Raw genomic sequence first — 19,237 nt, forward strand, 5'->3', positions numbered from 1 at the left:
GTCTGGGGTTGTCCAACTGAGGCTAGGCCTTACAAGCCAAATGAAAAGAAATTGGACTCCAGAACAGTGAGCTGCTACTTTGTAGGGTATTCTGAAAGGTCGAGAGGTTTCAAATTTTATGACCCCTCAACTAGATCCTTCTTCGAAACGGGCAATGTTAAGTTCATTGAGGATGTTGAGTTAAGTGGAAGAGAGCCATTAAGAAAGGTGGTCTTTGAAGAGAAGTCTATTAGTATTCCTATTATTACAACTGGACATGGTCATATTATGTTTGATGACACTATCCAGAATGTACAACCAATAACAGAGATTGAAGACACACCTGAGATCCCTCCTATTCAAGTTATGGAACCAGTTCAAGTTCATGAAGAGGTAACTCAACAACCTCAAGAACCTCAAATACAAGTGTCACTAAGGAGATCCACTAGAGAAAGGAGAAATACAATTTCAGATGATTATGTTGTATATCTCCAAGAACATAAGTTTGACACGGGTCTGTAAAATGATCCAATTTCAGTTAGTCAAGTCAAATAAAGCTCTAACTCTGAAAAGTGGATAGAAGCCATGAATGATGAGATAAAATCAATGAAAAATAATGGTGTTTGGGACCTAGTAGAGTTGCTTGAAGGTGTAAAACCGATTGGTTGTAAATGGATTTTTAAGACCAAGTAGGATTCAAAAGGCAACATTGTTAGGTATAAGGCACACCTAGTCACAAAAGGTTTCACTCAAAAGGAAGACATTGATTATAAGGAGACCTTTTCACCGGTTTCGTCAAAAGACTCCTTTAAAATCATCATGGCACTTGTGGCTCATTATGATTTAGAGCTGCATCAAATGGACGTTAAAACTGCGTTTCTTAATGGTAACATTGATGAGACAATATACATGATGCAACCGAAGAACTTTGATTCTAATGATTCAAAGCAACTTGTATGCAGATTAAAAAGGTCCATATATGGTTTAAAGCAAGCATCCAGACAATAGTTATCGAAAGTTTGATCAGGTGATTACTTCATTGGTTTTAAGGAAAACACCATTGATCAATGCATATATCTCAAGTTTAGTGGGAGCAAATTCATTATCTTGGTGCTATATGTTGATGATATTCTACTTGCAAGTAGTGATATGGGACTTTTGCATGAAACCAAGCGATTTCTATCCAGTAAATTTGACATGAAGGATCTTGGTAATGCATCTTTGGTGTTGGGTATACAGATCTATAGGGATCGTTCAAGAGGTATACTTGGGCTATCAAAAAAGGCCTACATCGATAAGGTGTTGAGTAGATTTGGCATGAGCAATTGTGCACCAGGAGACACGCCTGTGGCAAAATGTGATAAATTTAGTTTGCACCAATGTCCAAAAAATGAACTTGAAAAGAAGGATATGGAGAGGTTTCTCTATGCCTCAGCAGTAGGAAGTCTCATGTATGCACAAGTTTGTACGCGTCCGGATATTGCATACATTGTCGGCATGTTAGGTAGATATTTAAGTAACCCAGGTATAGATCTCTGGAAAAAGGCAAAATGGGTTATGCGATATTTACAAAAAACTAAAGATTATATGCTCACATACCGTAGATCTAGTCATTTAGAGATCGTGGGATATTCAGACTCCGATTTCGCAGGATGTCTTGACAATAGGAGATCCACTTTAGGCTACATCTTCATGTTGGCTAGAGGAGCAGTTTCATGGAAAAGTGTTTGTTAGGAATTTGAGGCTAATCCAAACTATGGTAATCACCCTAGAGGGGGGGGGGGGGGGGGGGGGAGGGCAAATAGGGTGATGGTCTCTTTTTCACAAATTTAAACTATGCAAAAATAAGAGACAATTATATGCAAATATATAATAAACAAAATAAACACAATTGCATATAATTTAAAAGAGTTAGAGAAGAGAGAGTGCAAACACGAGAGTTTATAGTGGTTCGGCACTTCCTTGCCTACGTCCACTCTCCTCAACCTCCTAACCGAGTGAGAGTTCCACTATCTTGAAGCTTCAACCAAGCTTCCAATCTTTTTACAATTGGATTATGGTTCCAATTCACCCTCTTAGACTTTTGGCTCCGAGCACCCTTTACACTTCTTCAAGAGATATCCCTCTCTTGAACAACCTCTCAAGTGATACCCCTCACTTGAGAAAATTCCTCACAAAGATATACAAATAATGATCTCTCAAAATCCTAGTAATAGAACTTTAGGTTCAAAGATACAAGAAAAACTAGGATTGAATGGTGCACTAAAGATATGCAAGTAATGAAACAATGGTGCTCAGAAACACTCTTCCAAGGCTCAAATATAATCAAGAATGATTTGGGAAGGTTTAGCTTATGAAACAATGAAGTTTGGAGCCTTTTTATAGAAGAAAAAAGTCATACACGCCGTTGGGGGTTCAACTGGTCGAGCTAAGGGTCGACCGATTGACTAGCCATTAGGAAAAGTGACCGTTGGGCCTCAACCGAACCTCAACCGGACCTCGACCGGACCTCAACCAGTTGAGGTTCAACCTTGACCGGGAAGAGAAGGTCATTGGGAGAGAGAGAAAGTTTTTGGCCTCCCTCAACCGGTCCTCGACCGGACGAGCACAACCGATCGACCGGTTGAACCGGTTGAGCAATTTTTTTGGCTCAACACTCAACCTTTTTCAACTTAAAACCTTTTAACACAAGTTTGAAAATCATTTAATACAAGGTTTTAGTTGAAAACATGAAATCATCCAATTCTTAAGATATTTAAAACAATATTACTCTTGGATGATTCTGGTGCATAAATAAATAATGAAATGCATGAAAGTCCTAGTGCACCAACAACCTTACAAAGAGATTCTAAGAAGCTTTGGTCTTGAAAAACTCTTCTCTTTGAGGTGGTCTTCTTCTTCATGATTTCTCCTTGGCTTGATTTGTCTTTGGATTGCCACTTTGGAAGTTGTCTTGCCTAATCACACTTGAAATATGATCATTAGTTCTAAACCTTGTTTTGTTATCATCAAAATCAAGATTAACCAAACATTGGTTTCACAGTGTTAAACAAACACTTATTGCTTCTTCCACCATGGAGGTAGAATTCATAGCCTGCTACGAGGCATCAAACCATGGGATATGGCTACAGAATTTTATCACTCAGTTGCAGATTGTTGATGGGATTGAGAAACCATTGAGAATCAATTGCGATAATAAGGTCGTAGAATTGTATTCCAATAACAACCGAAGTTCGTCGAAGTCCAAACACATTGACATTAAGTTCTTGGTTGTAAAACAAAAAGTTCAGAGTCTTCAAGTATCAATTGAACATATAAGCACAAACTTCAAGATTGTGGATCCGCTCACTAAGGGTTTGCCACCCAAAATATATCATGACCATGTCACACATATGGGTGTTGTACACATTGATGATGTGCTAGTATAGTGGGAGTTTGTATTTAGATTTTGTGTTTGTTTACTTGATGTGATATTATGTTTGTGTTATCTGTACAGACCTTGATTTTAAAGACTATTGTATTTGAATACTCTGAATTGAAATGATGACTTTCAGAAGCAGTTTAGCATCAAGTGTTGAAAGTAGAATTTGACTATTTTTAGTCATAAAGTAGGACCAATTGGAAATAGACATATTAAAGATCACATTCTATGTAATTTCCATGCTACACATCCATACTTGATCCATGTTGCTAATTTTGTTAATGTTGTGATCATTGATGGGTCTAGTTATAATTATGATTAACGAAGGTCGGTTTAATCCTGTGTTAACATAATTAGTAAACCAGATTGTTTAAGGATATTAAGATAGAATAGCAAGATAAGCTCAATAAAGTACTATCATGAACATTGTTTTGTAATATATGTGGTCCAAGTGGGAGATTGTTAAGATATGGACTCACATATTTTAACAATGGTTCATGACTAAGCTATTTGCATTTTCGGTATTTTATTTACCGTTCGTTCTAGAGTATGGACCACCTTATGTGTAGAGCCCAATGCCATCACGAGCTTTAGATGATGGGCCTAAGACTTGTGAGGCCCAATAGCTCAAAGGGTATGGTCCCTAAGGCAGGAGGGTATATAAAGGCTAAGTGTCTGTTCTTCACATCACATCTATTGAAATAAGAACAAAACCCTCTCCCGCTCCCATCGTTAGAGAGAATTCAAAGAAAGGTAGTGCCCTCTACAGCCTTGGAAGATCCATACCTTATACATCTCGGGAAATAATGGACTCAGGTATGTTCTAAGAAACAAAAGGAAGGCATGTTTTCCATGATTGAAATATATATACATTCAGTTTTTGTTGTTTGGATGATAATGGAGAATATAGAAATTAACATGTGGGCCTTCGATAGCCACACCCAAGCATACAACAAATTACAGAAGTAGCAAACGAAAGAAATCCAGAAAAGAGCAGGGGTGTTACAATGAAGAACTTACCTCTAAGAAAATGCAAACTGATGAATTATTTATCCTCTCTTTCTCTCGATGCTCTTTTTTTCTACTTCTCTGTTTTTCTCTCTCAGGTACCAGTTCCTTTCTCTTCAGTTCTCCACCTCCATAACAGTCCTCTCACTTTCAAAAAGGGTTCTCTCCTAGTCTAATGATCCCCCTAAAAAACAGCTACCTCAATATCTCTAAAAACCCTGCTTACATCTTGCTCACTCTCTCTAAAAAAAATGGCTCCCTCACCGTCCCCTATTTTTCTCTCTCAAGAAATCTTGTTCCCCTGCCTCACTCTACTGGTTTTTCTTGCTTTTCAGCTCACTAACCAACCTAAAAGAAGAAGCAATCCCCTTTCGAAACGTGTCCGCACCTGCAGGAAATATCTGTTGCCCTCAACAAACCAAATATCCCCATTTTGCTAAGTGTCCTGCTCTGGACCCAAGAGAATATCCTCTTCCTAGCTCCTAACAGCCCCAGCTGGCCCAAAAAAAACCTTCTTACCCAGCCAAAATGAGGGGTCAACACTAGGTCCTAAAGTAGGGCATAGCTTTGATTGACTTCTAACCCATCCAACACATCTTGGTTGCAGCCTTAAAAGCATTTGAACATAAAATTTAAGATTTTGGGCTAAGACCACATAGACCAAAAAATAAAGCCCAAGATTCTAGAGGCTAGGATTGGGCTTGGGCTCTCAAAATTTCCAAGATCCGAACTAAAGAGATGCTACCCAGCCCAATCACCAAATTTATAGCGGCCAAGAATAGGCTTGGGCCATGAGGGCCATGTGTTGCCTGCTGCCCCCTAGAACCTTTTTTTCATCAATGGGCCCGACCCATCACATTCGGGTCATGATTAGGGGAACGTGAGGGAGACAGTAATGAAGTTCACATCATGTGATGTGGAGCCGACTAAATTTCTTTTTATTAACTAAAAAATTAATTTTATAATTTATTTCATTTATTAACTAAGGTGGTGTTTGTTTTTTTGGCTTTTTGCTGAAAGCAATTTGTTTTCAGAATTTAAGTTGTTTATTTTTCTACTTTTTCATAACTTGTTATAAACTTTTTATTAAATAGAAAAAGCCAAAATATGTAACTTTTTTTAAATAGAAAAATAATATATTGATTTTTCTTTACTTTTTAATACTTAATAGAAATAAAATACTACAAAAACAAACAGCCTAATATTTAACACTATTAAGCATTAAAGTTATATTTAGAATTAAGTAAAAAAAAAACCCCACCTAAGAATGAAATTTATTTTAATTCTTAATACTTCACATAACTAAAGCCCAACCAGATAGTAAATTCTACGCACAAAAAAAGGGAAAAAAAAAAAAAAAGGTAGAAAGAGTTGATAAAAACTTATTTTAAACTTTATTTAAAGATATTATTTTCAAATTATTTTTGTTTTCATGTTAATTTATATATTGAAATGGAAACAAATAATCATTTCAATAATCATATTCTTAGGTGATGTTTGTTTTTTGGCTGAATAGCAAAGCCAAAATATTTGACTTTTTCTATTCAGTTAAAAGTAACTTGTTGACATCATCTAACATAACTAAAGTGAACTTATTATCAATAAGTTCGGTTTAATTATATTGGATGATGTCGACAGGTTACTTTTAACTGAATAAAAAAAGTAAAATATTTTGGTTTTTTCTATTCAACCAAAAAACAAACACCACCTTAGATACATTTAGATACAAAAATAGAAATCATTAAATTTATTCTTAATGAATAAGAAATTGGAATGAAAATAAAATATTAATTCTCATTTTTTTGTTCCTATATACTTAAACATGACCTAAAGATTTTTCTTCATTAGTTGAGTCTTTTTCAAAAACAGCCTTGCAAATGCTAAAATTTTTCAAGGTTACAGGATGTACCTTTCGGGTGTTTTTGAAGTCAAGCTGCCCTTTTTTACAATTTCATGTTACCTATCATGTATTGTATGAAACTTTTAATTTGAGCATTTAATATGTATGTCTAGATTTTGATTATTTAATAAAGATAAAAAAATCAATTCTTTAAATATAAATAAATAAAACTAAGGTATAAAAAAATAAAATAAAATAAAAAAGAGGAAATCTATGTGACTATATGGCTACTTTTCATCGATTATTATTTATTTATTTATTTTTTCAGTACCAAATAATTCTTAAGTGTTGATGTGGGTATATAGATTATGAATAGAAATGAAAATTTATTTTACTTTCTATTCCTTGATGTGAATGGGTGACTTATTATAAATTAGAATTGAATCAAATTAGTTTGTACAAACAAATATTTAAGCACACGGATTTGGATACATTTTTCATGTTTCATTTTTAAAATTAGAAACTTCTTTGTAAAAGTGAAACTTCTTGTGCAAAATAATATAGATTTATTCCATGTCTTTAAAAATTTTTAAATTTAAGGTAATAAATGTTTTTTGATACGTCAATTTTTTTTTTTACCATTTTTAATTTCAATATAAGTTTTTAAGAATTTTTTGTATTTTGTACAAAAATTACTATTATTTTATAATTCCAAAAATAGAAAGTAGAAAGTGTATTCAAATAGATACTAATTAATTGATTTTATATTAATAAAAAATAATAATTTTAAAATTTATTTCCTTTATTAACTAAAAAAGAAATTTATTTTAACTTTTAATCCTGAGCATAACTAAAGCCCAACCAGATAGTAAATTCCACACAAAGAGGGAAGAGAGAAGAAAGTAAAAGAGAGAGAGAAATGAGGGGACAACCTAACCCCACATCTTTTATTTCTTTCTACAGTCATTATCATTATCTTCTTGGGTGGAATTGCCCATTAAATACCACACATTTCTTTCTACATTCATTATCGTTATCTTCTTGGGTGGAATTGCTCATCTCTACACTACCACACAAATCTTAGTTCATCTTTATCTAACTCCTATGCCAAGCCTCTCTCGTTCTGGTTGTCTTTCAAGTATTTTTTTCACAATCTTATACTTTCAGGTTATTCCGTTCCTTTGAGAAGAATCATAAAATCAAGGTAAAGTATATTTCCATCTTTTATCCTATTCATATATAGCATTTTTATTTTTTTGTTGTTCCTTTTGTTTTGTTTTTTTGGATTTAATTAATTCTTAAATATTAATCCATATTTTTATTTTATTGATTTTTAATCTAGCTGTTGGTTAAAATGAATTCGAGAAATTTAGATTTCTTTTTATATGTATTTTTTGTTTAGATATGTTTTTCTTTAAAACTCTGTCTCCTCTCCATATCTTAATTTATTCAATCAAATATCCTTTATATCAGTTGTATATAAACTTTTAGATCTTGTACTTAATTATATATCTTTCGTATCTTTTAGATATACTACATATCAAGTTTTGATTTGAGTATGCTTCTTATTTTTCTTTTTCCAAATTAAAAACTTCTATGTAAACATGAAATTTTTTATACAAAAAGTATAAATTTATTTTATGTCTTTAAAAATCATTTTTAAAAATTTTAAAATTTAATATAATAAGATTTTTTAAACATCCTTTCAAGATGATAATTTATTAAATCAAATATCTTTTATATAATTAAATAAAATATTTAGATCTACATTAATTATATTCGAACTTTTAGATCTTTGTCCTAATTATATATCTTTCTTGTCTTATATGCCCATTACATGCATATTGGAAATCCTAAAGCATAATTCTCCATTTCTTTTATTATGTTTTAATCATGTTTAATATTATTTTTCATAAGGAATTTAATTTTAAGATTTCTTTTAGTTACCAATCAATTTTCCACTAGTGATATAAGTTTACAAGTGAAAGCAATTAGAGAAATATTGACAATCTATTCTTACATATGTAGAATATGGGATAAAAAAATTATTCAATTTTGGAATAATTTAAAATTCCAATGTTCCTTATGAGAAAAATTAGGAAGAGTTGAGGAAAACCCAAAATAAATTTTAAAATATTTAAAATTTTTATACCTAAAATTTTCAATTTTAAGAGTATTTTTAGGGAATTCTACAAATATGTAGAAGATATTGAGAGCTATGTCCATAAAAACTTATTTTAAACTTTGTGTAAGGATATTATTGTTAAATTATTTTCTTTTTTATTTTAATTTATATATTGATATGGAAACAAATAATTATTCTAATATCATATTCTTAGATGCATTCAAATAAAAGAATAGAAATTACCAACTTTATTCCTAATGAAAAAGAAACTGGAATGAAAACAAAATGTTAGTTCTCATTTTTCGTTCTTATGTACCAAATACGATCTAAAGGCTTTTCTTCTTGAGTTGAGCCATTTTCAAAGAATTGTAATTGTAAATGCTAAAAATTTTCAAGGATGTTGGATGTACCTTGGGGTGCTTGTAAAGCAAAGCTACCCCTTTTGAAAATGGGATAATTGCCCATGTTACAGATCACCGTGTTGTATGATTAATTTGAGTTTTTAATGTGTATGACTAGATTTTGATTATTTGATAAGGATATAAAAAAAAAAAAAAATTCTTTAATCAAAAGGCTAAGATATAAAAAGTATAAAAAAAAACAAAAATGAAGAAGGATGGTTAGGGTAAAAATAAAAATAGAAACCTATGTGATTATATGGCTACTTTTGATTCGATTGTCATTTTCTTTTTAATTTTTTAATACCAAATAATTCTCAAGTATTAATTTGTTGATGTGAATGGGTAACTTATTATAAATTAGAATTGAATCAAATTAATTTGTATAAACGAATATCTAAGCATCAATTTGGATATATTTATGATTTTTTATTTTTTAAATTAGAAACTTCTTTGTAAAAGTGGAACTTCTTGTACAAAAATTATAAATTTACCCTCTTTCTTTAAAAGTCATTTTTTAAAATTTAAAATTTAAGAGAGTAAAATTTCTTTAATACCTCAATTGTTTAGATCGTTTTTAATTTCAACATAAGTTTTTAAGAATTCATATATCTTGTACAAAAGCTACTCTTATTTTATAATTTTAAACATAAAAAAAATAGAAAGTGTATGCAAACATGTACTAATTAATTAATTTTTATTAATTAAAAAATTAATATTAAAAAATTTATTTCCTTTATTAACTAAAAATGAAATTTATTTTAACTTTTAATCATTGGCATAACTAAAGCCTAAACAGATAGTAAATTCCATGCACACACACAATATTACTAAATAAAAAAAAAGAAGAAAGTCAAAGAGAGAAATGAGGAGACAGCCTAACCCCACGTCTTTTATTTATTTCTTTCAGCCTTTAACATTATCTTCTTGGGTGGAGTTCCTCATTTCCACACTACCAAACAATCCTCAAGCTACCTCTTCTACCAAGCCTCTCTGGCTCTGGTTGTCTTATGCTTCTGGCTTATTCAGTTCTTCTTTCAGAAGAGTCATATAATTAAGGTAAAGCTTATTTCCATCTTTTATCTCATTCATATATAGTATTTTTATTTGTTTGTTGTTGTAATTTTTTTTTTTTGGATTTAATTAATTCTTAAATATTAATCGATGGTTTTTTTGTTATGTCTATTTTATTTTTAGTTATGCTCTCCTTTTCGGTGGTAATTTATTTGATCAAATATCCTCTATATTAATTATATATAAGTTTGCACTAGTGATATAAGGCTGCAAGTGAAAAGGATTAGATAGAAATATTATAATCTATTCTCAGATATCTAGAATATGGGATGGAGAAATTATTCAACTTTGGAATAATTTAAAATTTGAATGTTCCTTGTGAGAAAAATTAGAAACAATTGAGGAAAAATCAAAATAATTTAAAATCTTATATAGCTAAAAGTTGAAATTTTAAGAGTACTTTTTGGGAATCCTACAAATACCTAGAAGATATTCACAGTTGTGTTGACGAAAACTTTGAAATAAATTTGAGAAATTTAGAAATAGTTTAATAACTAGGCTCATATTGAGAAGTCAGTTAAAAGAAAATGCACATAAAAACTTTATCTAGGAAAAAAATGATAATATTTAGTTATAATATTTTTAAATCTCTTTCAAATTTCATTGCATAAAAAATTTGAAGTTTGTTTATATTTTTATTGATAGAGAGGTCCCATTCCATGGGAGAATTGAACAATTGAAAACTTTAAAATTTTATTGAATGTTTTCTATTTTGGTTTTTAAAAAACCAAAATTCCTATATAAAATATAAAAATTCTTATACATCAAATAAGCAGATACTTTATATACTTAAAAACACTTTTTAATATTTACTTTCCATATTATCTCTTTACTTCCAAAATGCAAATAAATTACGTTCAAGAGTTTGATTAGAATACCCGTAAAAGTTATATTTAAGCTTTACATCATTTTTTCAGCATTTAACTCAAACTAGGTTAAAGTTTTTTTTTCGTTATATAATAATTTTATTTAATTTTCTGTCTTTAATAGTGTTTTTCTTCCCATTTGGGCTATGTTTGGTTCCCGGAAAATTTGAGGGAAAATGCGAGGGAAAGAAAATACAAAGGAAAAGTAGAAGGAAAGAAAAATTAAAGGAAAATAAAAAAATAGATTAAAAGTTGATAAATTATTTTTTTTGTTACTTCAAACTCATTTTATTTATTTTAACTCATCAATATAAAGATTAAATAATTTAGAAATACATAAGTTTTTAATTAGTTTTAATTATATTTGATTTTCTTTGATATTTTTCATATGACAACCAAACATGAGAAAATAATTTTCCTTAGCATTTTTTTTCTTTCCTTTGTACTTTCTGGGAACCAAACATAGCCTTGGTTTTTCTATTACTTGGTCGATACATGATGTTTATTTTCTTACTATACACTGAGAAATGTAAAAAGGGGTGCAGCAGTTACTTTTGATTTTGAAGGTATTTCTTTTGGGAATTAGTCCTCGAGACAAATTATTCCATTAATATATTTTGACCTATTACGTGTCTAAAACATGTCATTCTTTTATGATAAAAGTAGCTTTTGATATCATATATAAAAGTGTTGATGAACCAGAAATTATCATGTAGGAAACATGGCCTTATGGCCTTATTTGTTTTTATCAAATTCATATTTCTCTACATATTTGTACACAAAAATCTTCAGGTTTGCTGTTGGTTTAGGAAAATTCTTTTACTTATAATCTTATAAATTTTATACGAGGATAAAATTATTAATCCATTTGTTTGAAAAATTCTTCTAAAAATTAATAACTTGCAGGGTGTAAGTTTTTACTTGTAGTCAAATCTTCTTTAAATTAAAATTATTCAAGAATCTTGATCAAAAGTTTCAACCATTTCATCTCTAATAGAAGAAACTTTTTGCAAAATTGAATCCTAAAGCTTAATATTTAAAGTTTTAAACATATTAACATTTGAACAAGCTTTGAAAATCATGAAAACTCTTTGAAAAATTTTCAACTATAAAATAAACCCCTAAACTTGGCAGATTCCGACTTATCCATAAGAAAATTTAGATTAAATTTCCAAGGTATAGTTAAAGTGGTGAAAAAGTTTAAAGATGCACTGAATTTTACAAAATAGCTAAAATGATCTTTGATTGGCTTTATTAGTAAGAAAAAATATTCTTTTAGTTTTATGGAATGAAGGTTAATTGTGTTTTAGAGTTGAGTTGAGAGGGTTATAAGTGTACTTATTCCCTACAAAAATTAGACATTCAAAAAATTTTCAAAATTTACTTTTGAAAATATGAAGAATCACTTGAAATGATTCCTATAAAAGATACTTGATAGATGCTTCTTCCAAGGATAGTTTTTATTTTATTTTATTTTAAATAATGTATTTCGATACTAAAAATATTTTCAAAATATTTTTCTACTTTATATCCAAATAGTAAGTAATTTTTTAATAAAAATATTTCTAATAAAAGTTGAGAAAATAAGGTTAATCTTAATTAGGAAAACACCTAATTATAGAGATAACAAGTATAGATTTTATAGTGGTTCGACACCCCTTGCCTACATCCACTCTCCTCAAGTTCCTAACCAAGTGAGGGTTTCACTATCTCTGAAGCTTCAACTAAGCTTCCAAAGTTTTTACACTTGGATTTCGGCTCTGATGGACTCTTACACAATCAGTTCAAGTCTCTACCAACTTGAGGCTTTAAACACTTACTAAAAACAGATGAAAAATCTCTCAACCTACCTCACTTAATCCTCAAATACAATGGAAGACTAGGATGAATGACAAATGTGCACTAAAAGATATGCAAGTGAATGATTAGTACACCATAAGAAAGAAATGAGAGCTTTGAGTGAAGAACAGGTAGGTAGAAAATTGATTACAAGTGTTTTCATGCTCATAAATGAAGTGGAACTCTTTATTTATAGGTTTTTACCATCGAAAGCCCAAAATGTTGAAAAGTAGCCTTGTCTAGTTGAGCTCTGGTTCAACCGATTGATTAGTTGTTAGGTATTAAGTGTACTACAGGTGACAGTTGGGCCTCGATCAATCTTTGATCGAACCTCAATCGGAAGCACCTACCCCTTAATCGGGAAAACATAGCTACTGGAAGAGAGAGAAGCTTTTTAGTAACCCTCGATCGGTCCTTGATCTGGAAGGCTGAATCATCCTTACATTTTCAAGTTGGAAATTTCATTTCAAGGGCAATTGTAAGATTTTCCACCTGTGTTCCCTACCTTAACTCACATAAGCATCTATCATTTAATATTATAGCACAAATAATTCATTCCATCCAACCCTTTGCCCTAAGCTAGCTTCTCTCCTTCTATCAATCATCCAACCATGAACAAGGTTTAATTTATTTTCTTTTTATTTCATCATTTTTTTTTGTTTAATTTGCTCACAATCGGTTTTTTAAACTAGTATTCTATGGTTTTCAATTGAGTTTAACATTTAGAAATCATTGAATCTCAATAATTATGTTGTGTTAGGGGAAACTTCCATTCTACGGACTAATGGAATAATATAAATATAAACACTAAATTATTCACACAAAAGTATGCAAGTTTTTACCATGGATAGATTAATTATGCTTTTATATATGGATGAGTTAGTGAGAATTGTTCTATAATATTATAAAGATTATTATAAGTAATATAAAAAATATATATTATACATAATAAAAAACATATGCAGCTAGTAAATCCTTAAATATTCTATGTTTTTCGTATTCCTTATATTTGCACAATGAACCATGAACTCATTTTATAGGTGTTTGATGAATGTAGGTTCATTTGAGTTACACGGCCAATATTACAAGACCAATTTTGGGGTCAATTTTAGGCCATTATATGCATGCTTACGTATATACATACATACATTATATATATACTTGAAATTCCTTAAAAATTAGTTTGGGAAGAACCCATAACCTATGAGAGTAGCGTTATTTACTTTTTTGAAATTTTTAATGGACTTTGAATACATAAATAGCATTCATGCATGTATTTTCATTAACTCTAGTTGTCTATGAAACATTTTGCAATCTTAATACAACTTTTAATATTTTATTTTGAAATATGTTTTTTTTTCCTTTGTAGATTTTGAATCAAATAATTAGTTTGAACACTTTTCAAAACCAGTTTTCTAGAATGACTGAATTGAACATACTAGAGTGTAAGAATTGTTGTGAATTAATTCAACCCTATGTATGTTAAGTGAAAATGAAAGCTTTAGCAAGCTTGTATATTCTCAAGAAAAATTTTCATGTTTATATACCAAATTGTTAGTAACATTTGAAAATTGGTATATGTTGCATCATCCAATTAACTTTAGGGTTGCATTCTTATCTTTTACGGCAAAAAATTATAAGTATTTGACAAATGACAAAGTTACGATCTATCCAGTGAATTATACTTTATCCTATATAAACCAAGGAGATAAAACTCAGTTGGGTAGTTTTCCATGGCCCTAAGCCTACGGTTTTTCCTTTAAAAGCTATTGATTCCTCAAAGGTTTTCATGTTGAATAGTTTAGTAAAAGGTTAGAATTGGGAGGAGCAACCTATTCACCAACCTTCTCTTTTAGGTTCATTTAAGTCACCAATACAAAAATTTCATATAGGATACCATGGAAACCACATCCTAGTTCATTAAGCTACATATTATATTTTATAATATGATATGGAAATGCCCTGAAGAGTTTATGATTTTCATACTGTCTTTGCAACTAACCCTCAAGAAAGAATCTTTGAAAAGAAATCTCTATAGTTTTTCAATTAACTAAGGAATCCGCATGCGCATTTTTATTAATTCTATATTGTCCTTTTAGATTTGTATTGCTTGTTGACATAAAATATGAAAAAATGCAAACAATTTTTTTTTTATTAATTTAGAGAAATGTGATGAATTAGAGATTGAAAAAGTTTAGTCTCAAATAAAAGATTAATTTAATGGTTAATTTATTTATTTTTGTTAGCAAAGATCAAACTACTAGAGATCTGTGGTATTTGATTTGCTATCTTTTATTTTGTTAGTTAAAGTATTAATGACACAATTTTCTTATAATTAGTCAGGTTTGCAATGGAATATGTGGATGCAATACTAACTAGCATTGGGCTATTGAAAGATATGTGGTCATCTATTTCTGATTGCTTCAATTATCAGAAAATCCTTGATGAGAATTGCACAACTCTAAGAGAGAAAATGGAAAGACTCAAGTGTCGTGAACATGATATCAACATTGAATTAGAAGATGCACAATATGATCACCGAAAGAAGGAAAAGAAAGAGGTTGAAAATTGGTTGATTGAACTGCAACATATGAAAGATCGCACACAGAAGATAGAACAAGAAGCTACAAAGAAAAGATGGTTCTCAAGATTAAGGTTCTTAAGCCAGTTTGAAGCCAATATTAAAAAGGTAGATGAGCTGCTTGAGTTGGGCAAATTTCCTGATGGGATTTTAATTGATGTGCATCAAGATGAAGGAATGACATTGTTAACAACACAGCTAATAGGTGAAACTACAGCCAAAAGAAATTTGGAGAAGATTTGGGCATGCTTAGAGAAAGGTGAAATCCGAAGCATTGGTGTTTGGGGAATGGGGGGGATCGGCAAAACAACTATCATTACCCATATTTACAATCGCCTCTTGGAAAATAGTAGCACTTTCGGCCATGTATATTGGGTGACTGTTTCCAAAGAATCAAGTACTCGCGACTTGCAGGATGCTATTGCTAAAAAGTTAAATATAGATTTTTCAGAAGAGGGAGATGACAATAAAAGGTCTGCATTATTATTCAAAGCATTGCAGAAACTAAAAAAATTTGTTCTTATATTTGATGATATGTGGGAAGTTCATGAACCTGAACAGGTTGGAATTCCTCTTGGAGTTGATGGAGGAAAACTGATCATAACCACCAGGTCAAGAAATATCTGCTTAAGAATAGGGTGCGAAGAAATTATCAAAGTTGAGTCGTTTTGTATAGAGGAATCATGGGAGCTCTTCAACAAGACGCTTGGGCGATACAGTGCACTTAAAGGAGAAGAAGAAGAAATAGCTAAAGATATTGTCAAGAAATGTGCCGGTTTACCTCTTGCCATCGTCACAACAGCCAAAAGCATGAGGGGTGTGTATGATATTTGTGAATGGAGGAATGCTTTGAATGAATTGAGGGGACGTACGCAAGGGCTCACAATTGACATTGAAAATGATGTGTTCAAGATCTTGGAATTCAGTTACAATCGCTTGAATGATGAAACACTCCGGGAATGTTTGTTGTATTGTACATTATTTCCGGAGGATCATATGATTAGAAGGGTGTTTTTGATCAAATGTTGGATTGGTGAGGGGATGGTAGGAGAAATCCCAACAAGGCAAGCAGAGTTTGATAGAGGGCATGCAATACTAAACAAACTTGAAAATGTGTGTTTGTTAGAAAGATGTGAGAATGGAAAATGTGTAAAGATGCACGATTTGATTAGAGACATGGTTATCAACATTTCAAAAAGGAATTCTCGATTCATGGTGAGAGCTAGTAGAAATCTAAATGACCTCTCGAGTGAGATACAATGGTTAGAAGATCTAGAAAGAGTTTCTTTATTGAATAGCCAACTTTCTTCATTGAAATCAGTACCAAACTGCCCTAAGCTTTCTACCATGATACTTGTAAGTAAGTCTGGTCCAGATGAAGGTCTTCCAAATGCCTTCTTTGTGCATATGCCGAGCCTCAAAGTTTTGGACTTGTCATATTCAAACATTTCTTCTTTACCAGATTCTATCTCCAACTTGGTGAATCTTCGAGCTCTATTTCTTTTCCATTGCGACAAATTAAATCATGTACCTTCATTGGCAAAGCTTAAAGAGTTGAGGGAGTTGGATCTTAGTGAGAGTGGAATGACAGAGTTACCTGATGGGATAGAGCAATTGGCCCTCCTTAAATGTCTTGCTTTCCGAGGCCTATCCATTAAAGATATGTCTCTAAATAGGGCACTGCCCAATCTTCTTCATCTGCAGTGTCTAAGACTTGATGATATGAGATTTTTCATTGTAGGAATAGAGGAGCTGATTGGATTAAGAAAGTTGGAGATCCTTTGTATCAATCTTTCTAGCCTGCACAAGTTTGATAGCTACATGAGAACAAAGCACTACCAGAGACTCACCCACTACTACTTTCAAATATGTGGGGGAGTTTGGCCACCTGGTAATTCCCCTGGCAGAGAAGTAGACAACTACCAACGATGGGATGGAGGTCCGCGACTTAGAAATTCTCTTGGCAAAGAAATAGCTTTGTTTAGATGTGAGCTGAATCAAGGAAGAGAAGACAATGATGAATGCCAACTTATGCTTCCTACCAATATCCAGCTATTGGAGATAACAGAATGTAGTCTTCCAACTTGCCTACTGGATGTTTCTCCATCTCTAAAGATTGCCAGAGATTTGAAAGTATGTTCCATATCAAAATGCAAGGGGGTAGAACACTTATGGTGCATGGAGGACTGCGTTGCCTCATTAAATAGTTTGTACCTTGATGGATTGCCAGACTTAAATGTCCTCTTCAAGTCCGGACCAATAAATATTGTAAGTTGTTCCAGTCTCAAGCACTTGGAAGTGAAGCGTTGTGGCAATCTCAAGCACTTGTTCACACATGAGTTAGTGAATCACCACCTCCAAAATCTTCAAACCATCTATGTCAACAGTTGCAAGCAAATGGAGGATATAATAGTAGCAACAGAGATTGAAGAAGAAGGGGAAGAAATTGATGAAATGAATAATCTCCTCCTCTATTTCCCCAACTTAAAGAGGTTGACATTGCTAGATTTACCAGAATTGAAGAGCATATGGAAGGGAACAATGACTCATGATTCTTTGCAAGAACTTGAAGTATGGAACTGCCCAAAGCTTAGAAGGCTACCTCTTTCGGTGCATATAACCGATGGTGATGGAGAAAGACGAGCTTCAACATCGCCCCTCAAAAAAATCATGGGAGAAGTAAACTGGTGGGAAAGCTTGGCATGGGATACACATCCTCATGCCCAATTTGTTTTTCAACCCCTACCTTCTTATATTCTAGATCTTCTCTGGGTAAGTGTCATTTTTTATTAATTTTATATATATTGATTTGTTGAAGACATTTATCTGACCAAATACCAAGGCAAGATTATCTAAATACTTTTTTTTTTTTTTTTGTTTTTGTGTTTTCTTTTGGTTTCATGTAGTCCGTATATAGGAGAAGAGAATCGGAAGATATTTTTGAAGAAGTGTAGGCGACTCCAGCATGAAAACTATAATAAACATTGACATTGTTGGAAGATACTTATATTGAAATGATTTTTTATTTTAATTATATTAATTTTTGTTTTTGTATGATACAGGGATTAAACAAGGCATCCCAGTCAACTGCTTTATCAAAGATTCTCAAACAAAATATCACAACGGTGAGATCTCCCTATCTTCATTATGACATTATTTAAAACTTTCAAATACATGATTACCTTAATATATTGTTTCACTTATTAAGTTTTTACAATCTTAATGCATTTTATCAATTTTATTTTATTGATTATAACATTATATTGGGAATGAGTTTTAAACTATTTGACTTGGACTAACTTTTATCTTTTGTGTGATGTAGTTGATAGCTGAGACAATATGAATTCTAATCGAGAAGATTCTTGGAAAGGACAACATGGTAGTAAAATGCACAAAAACTTAATATTTTACATTGATCATTTTATGAACAACTTCAAAAAACTGAAAGTTCCAAACTTCATTGTGTGATTTAAGCCGAATTGTAGGCTATTTCTATCTATTTGTATTACTCTTGAAATATTATTTTTCAGTTACTTATCATATTGTGCTTGTATTTGCTATTTTCATAATATCATATAATTTTAATTTGAAATGATGAAGCAATGTTCATGGAGAAACTCTACATAAACTAATTCCCACATTATAAAAAAGTTGATTTTTTAAGCACTTTATCAATAAAGCAATGTTATGATTGTTACAATAACAATTATTTATCTAAAATTAATTATACAAAAATGTTTTTAATACCAAATGTTAATCCAAAAATCACATTAAATAATTCTTTGTGTTTTTAAGAGTGATTTATAAAACTTCACCAAACATTTAATTTTAAAGAAAAATAATTTCAAGAATTTAAAAAATGTTTCTAGAAAACCCCTCCCAAATGGACTTAAAAAGTTTATTGTATGGTTCCCATAACGGTAACTTTTAAATTACAAGTCTCCCATTCTTACGCTCATACACCCTATCCGTCTGATGTTGCCCTCCTTTACATGTAATGTTGTTCAAAGTTTCCAAAATTTATTTTGTAGAATAAAAAATCAACTGCTTTTTAAAATTAACTTTCAGAGGTAGTATTTTATTTTCAATCATTTTAAAAACAATAA

At 31.1% G+C, this 19,237-nt stretch overlaps 1 protein-coding gene across 3 annotated transcripts; it reads left to right on the forward strand.

Annotated features, from left to right (window-relative positions):
- Nucleotides 1-7,300: 7,300 nt before the first annotated feature.
- Nucleotides 7,301-18,691, forward strand: LOC117910480 (probable disease resistance protein At4g27220). Of its 3 annotated transcripts, XR_004650686.1 has the most exons (6): nt 7,301-7,452; nt 9,682-9,830; nt 14,890-17,903; nt 18,038-18,081; nt 18,194-18,256; nt 18,454-18,482. XR_004650686.1 is itself a non-coding variant. In XM_034824552.1 (5 exons), exons 3-5 carry the CDS (start codon nt 14,901-14,903, stop codon nt 18,472-18,474), a joined length of 3,087 nt encoding a protein of 1,028 aa, XP_034680443.1. In that variant the 5' UTR covers nt 7,301-7,452; nt 9,682-9,830; nt 14,890-14,900; the 3' UTR covers nt 18,475-18,691. The 3 variants fall into 3 exon arrangements, 2 of the variants coding, with proteins under 2 accessions (XP_034680443.1, XP_034680444.1); XM_034824552.1 differs by lacking the exon at nt 18,038-18,081 and having other exon boundaries at nt 18,454-18,691; XM_034824553.1 differs by lacking the exon at nt 18,038-18,081 and having other exon boundaries at nt 14,894-17,903; nt 18,454-18,691.
- The last annotated feature ends 546 nt before the right edge of the window (nt 18,692-19,237 follow it).

Source organism: Vitis riparia, unplaced genomic scaffold, assembly GCF_004353265.1.
Source record: "Vitis riparia cultivar Riparia Gloire de Montpellier isolate 1030 unplaced genomic scaffold, EGFV_Vit.rip_1.0 scaffold756_pilon_pilon, whole genome shotgun sequence".
Taxonomy (NCBI): Eukaryota; Viridiplantae; Streptophyta; class Magnoliopsida; order Vitales; family Vitaceae; genus Vitis; species Vitis riparia.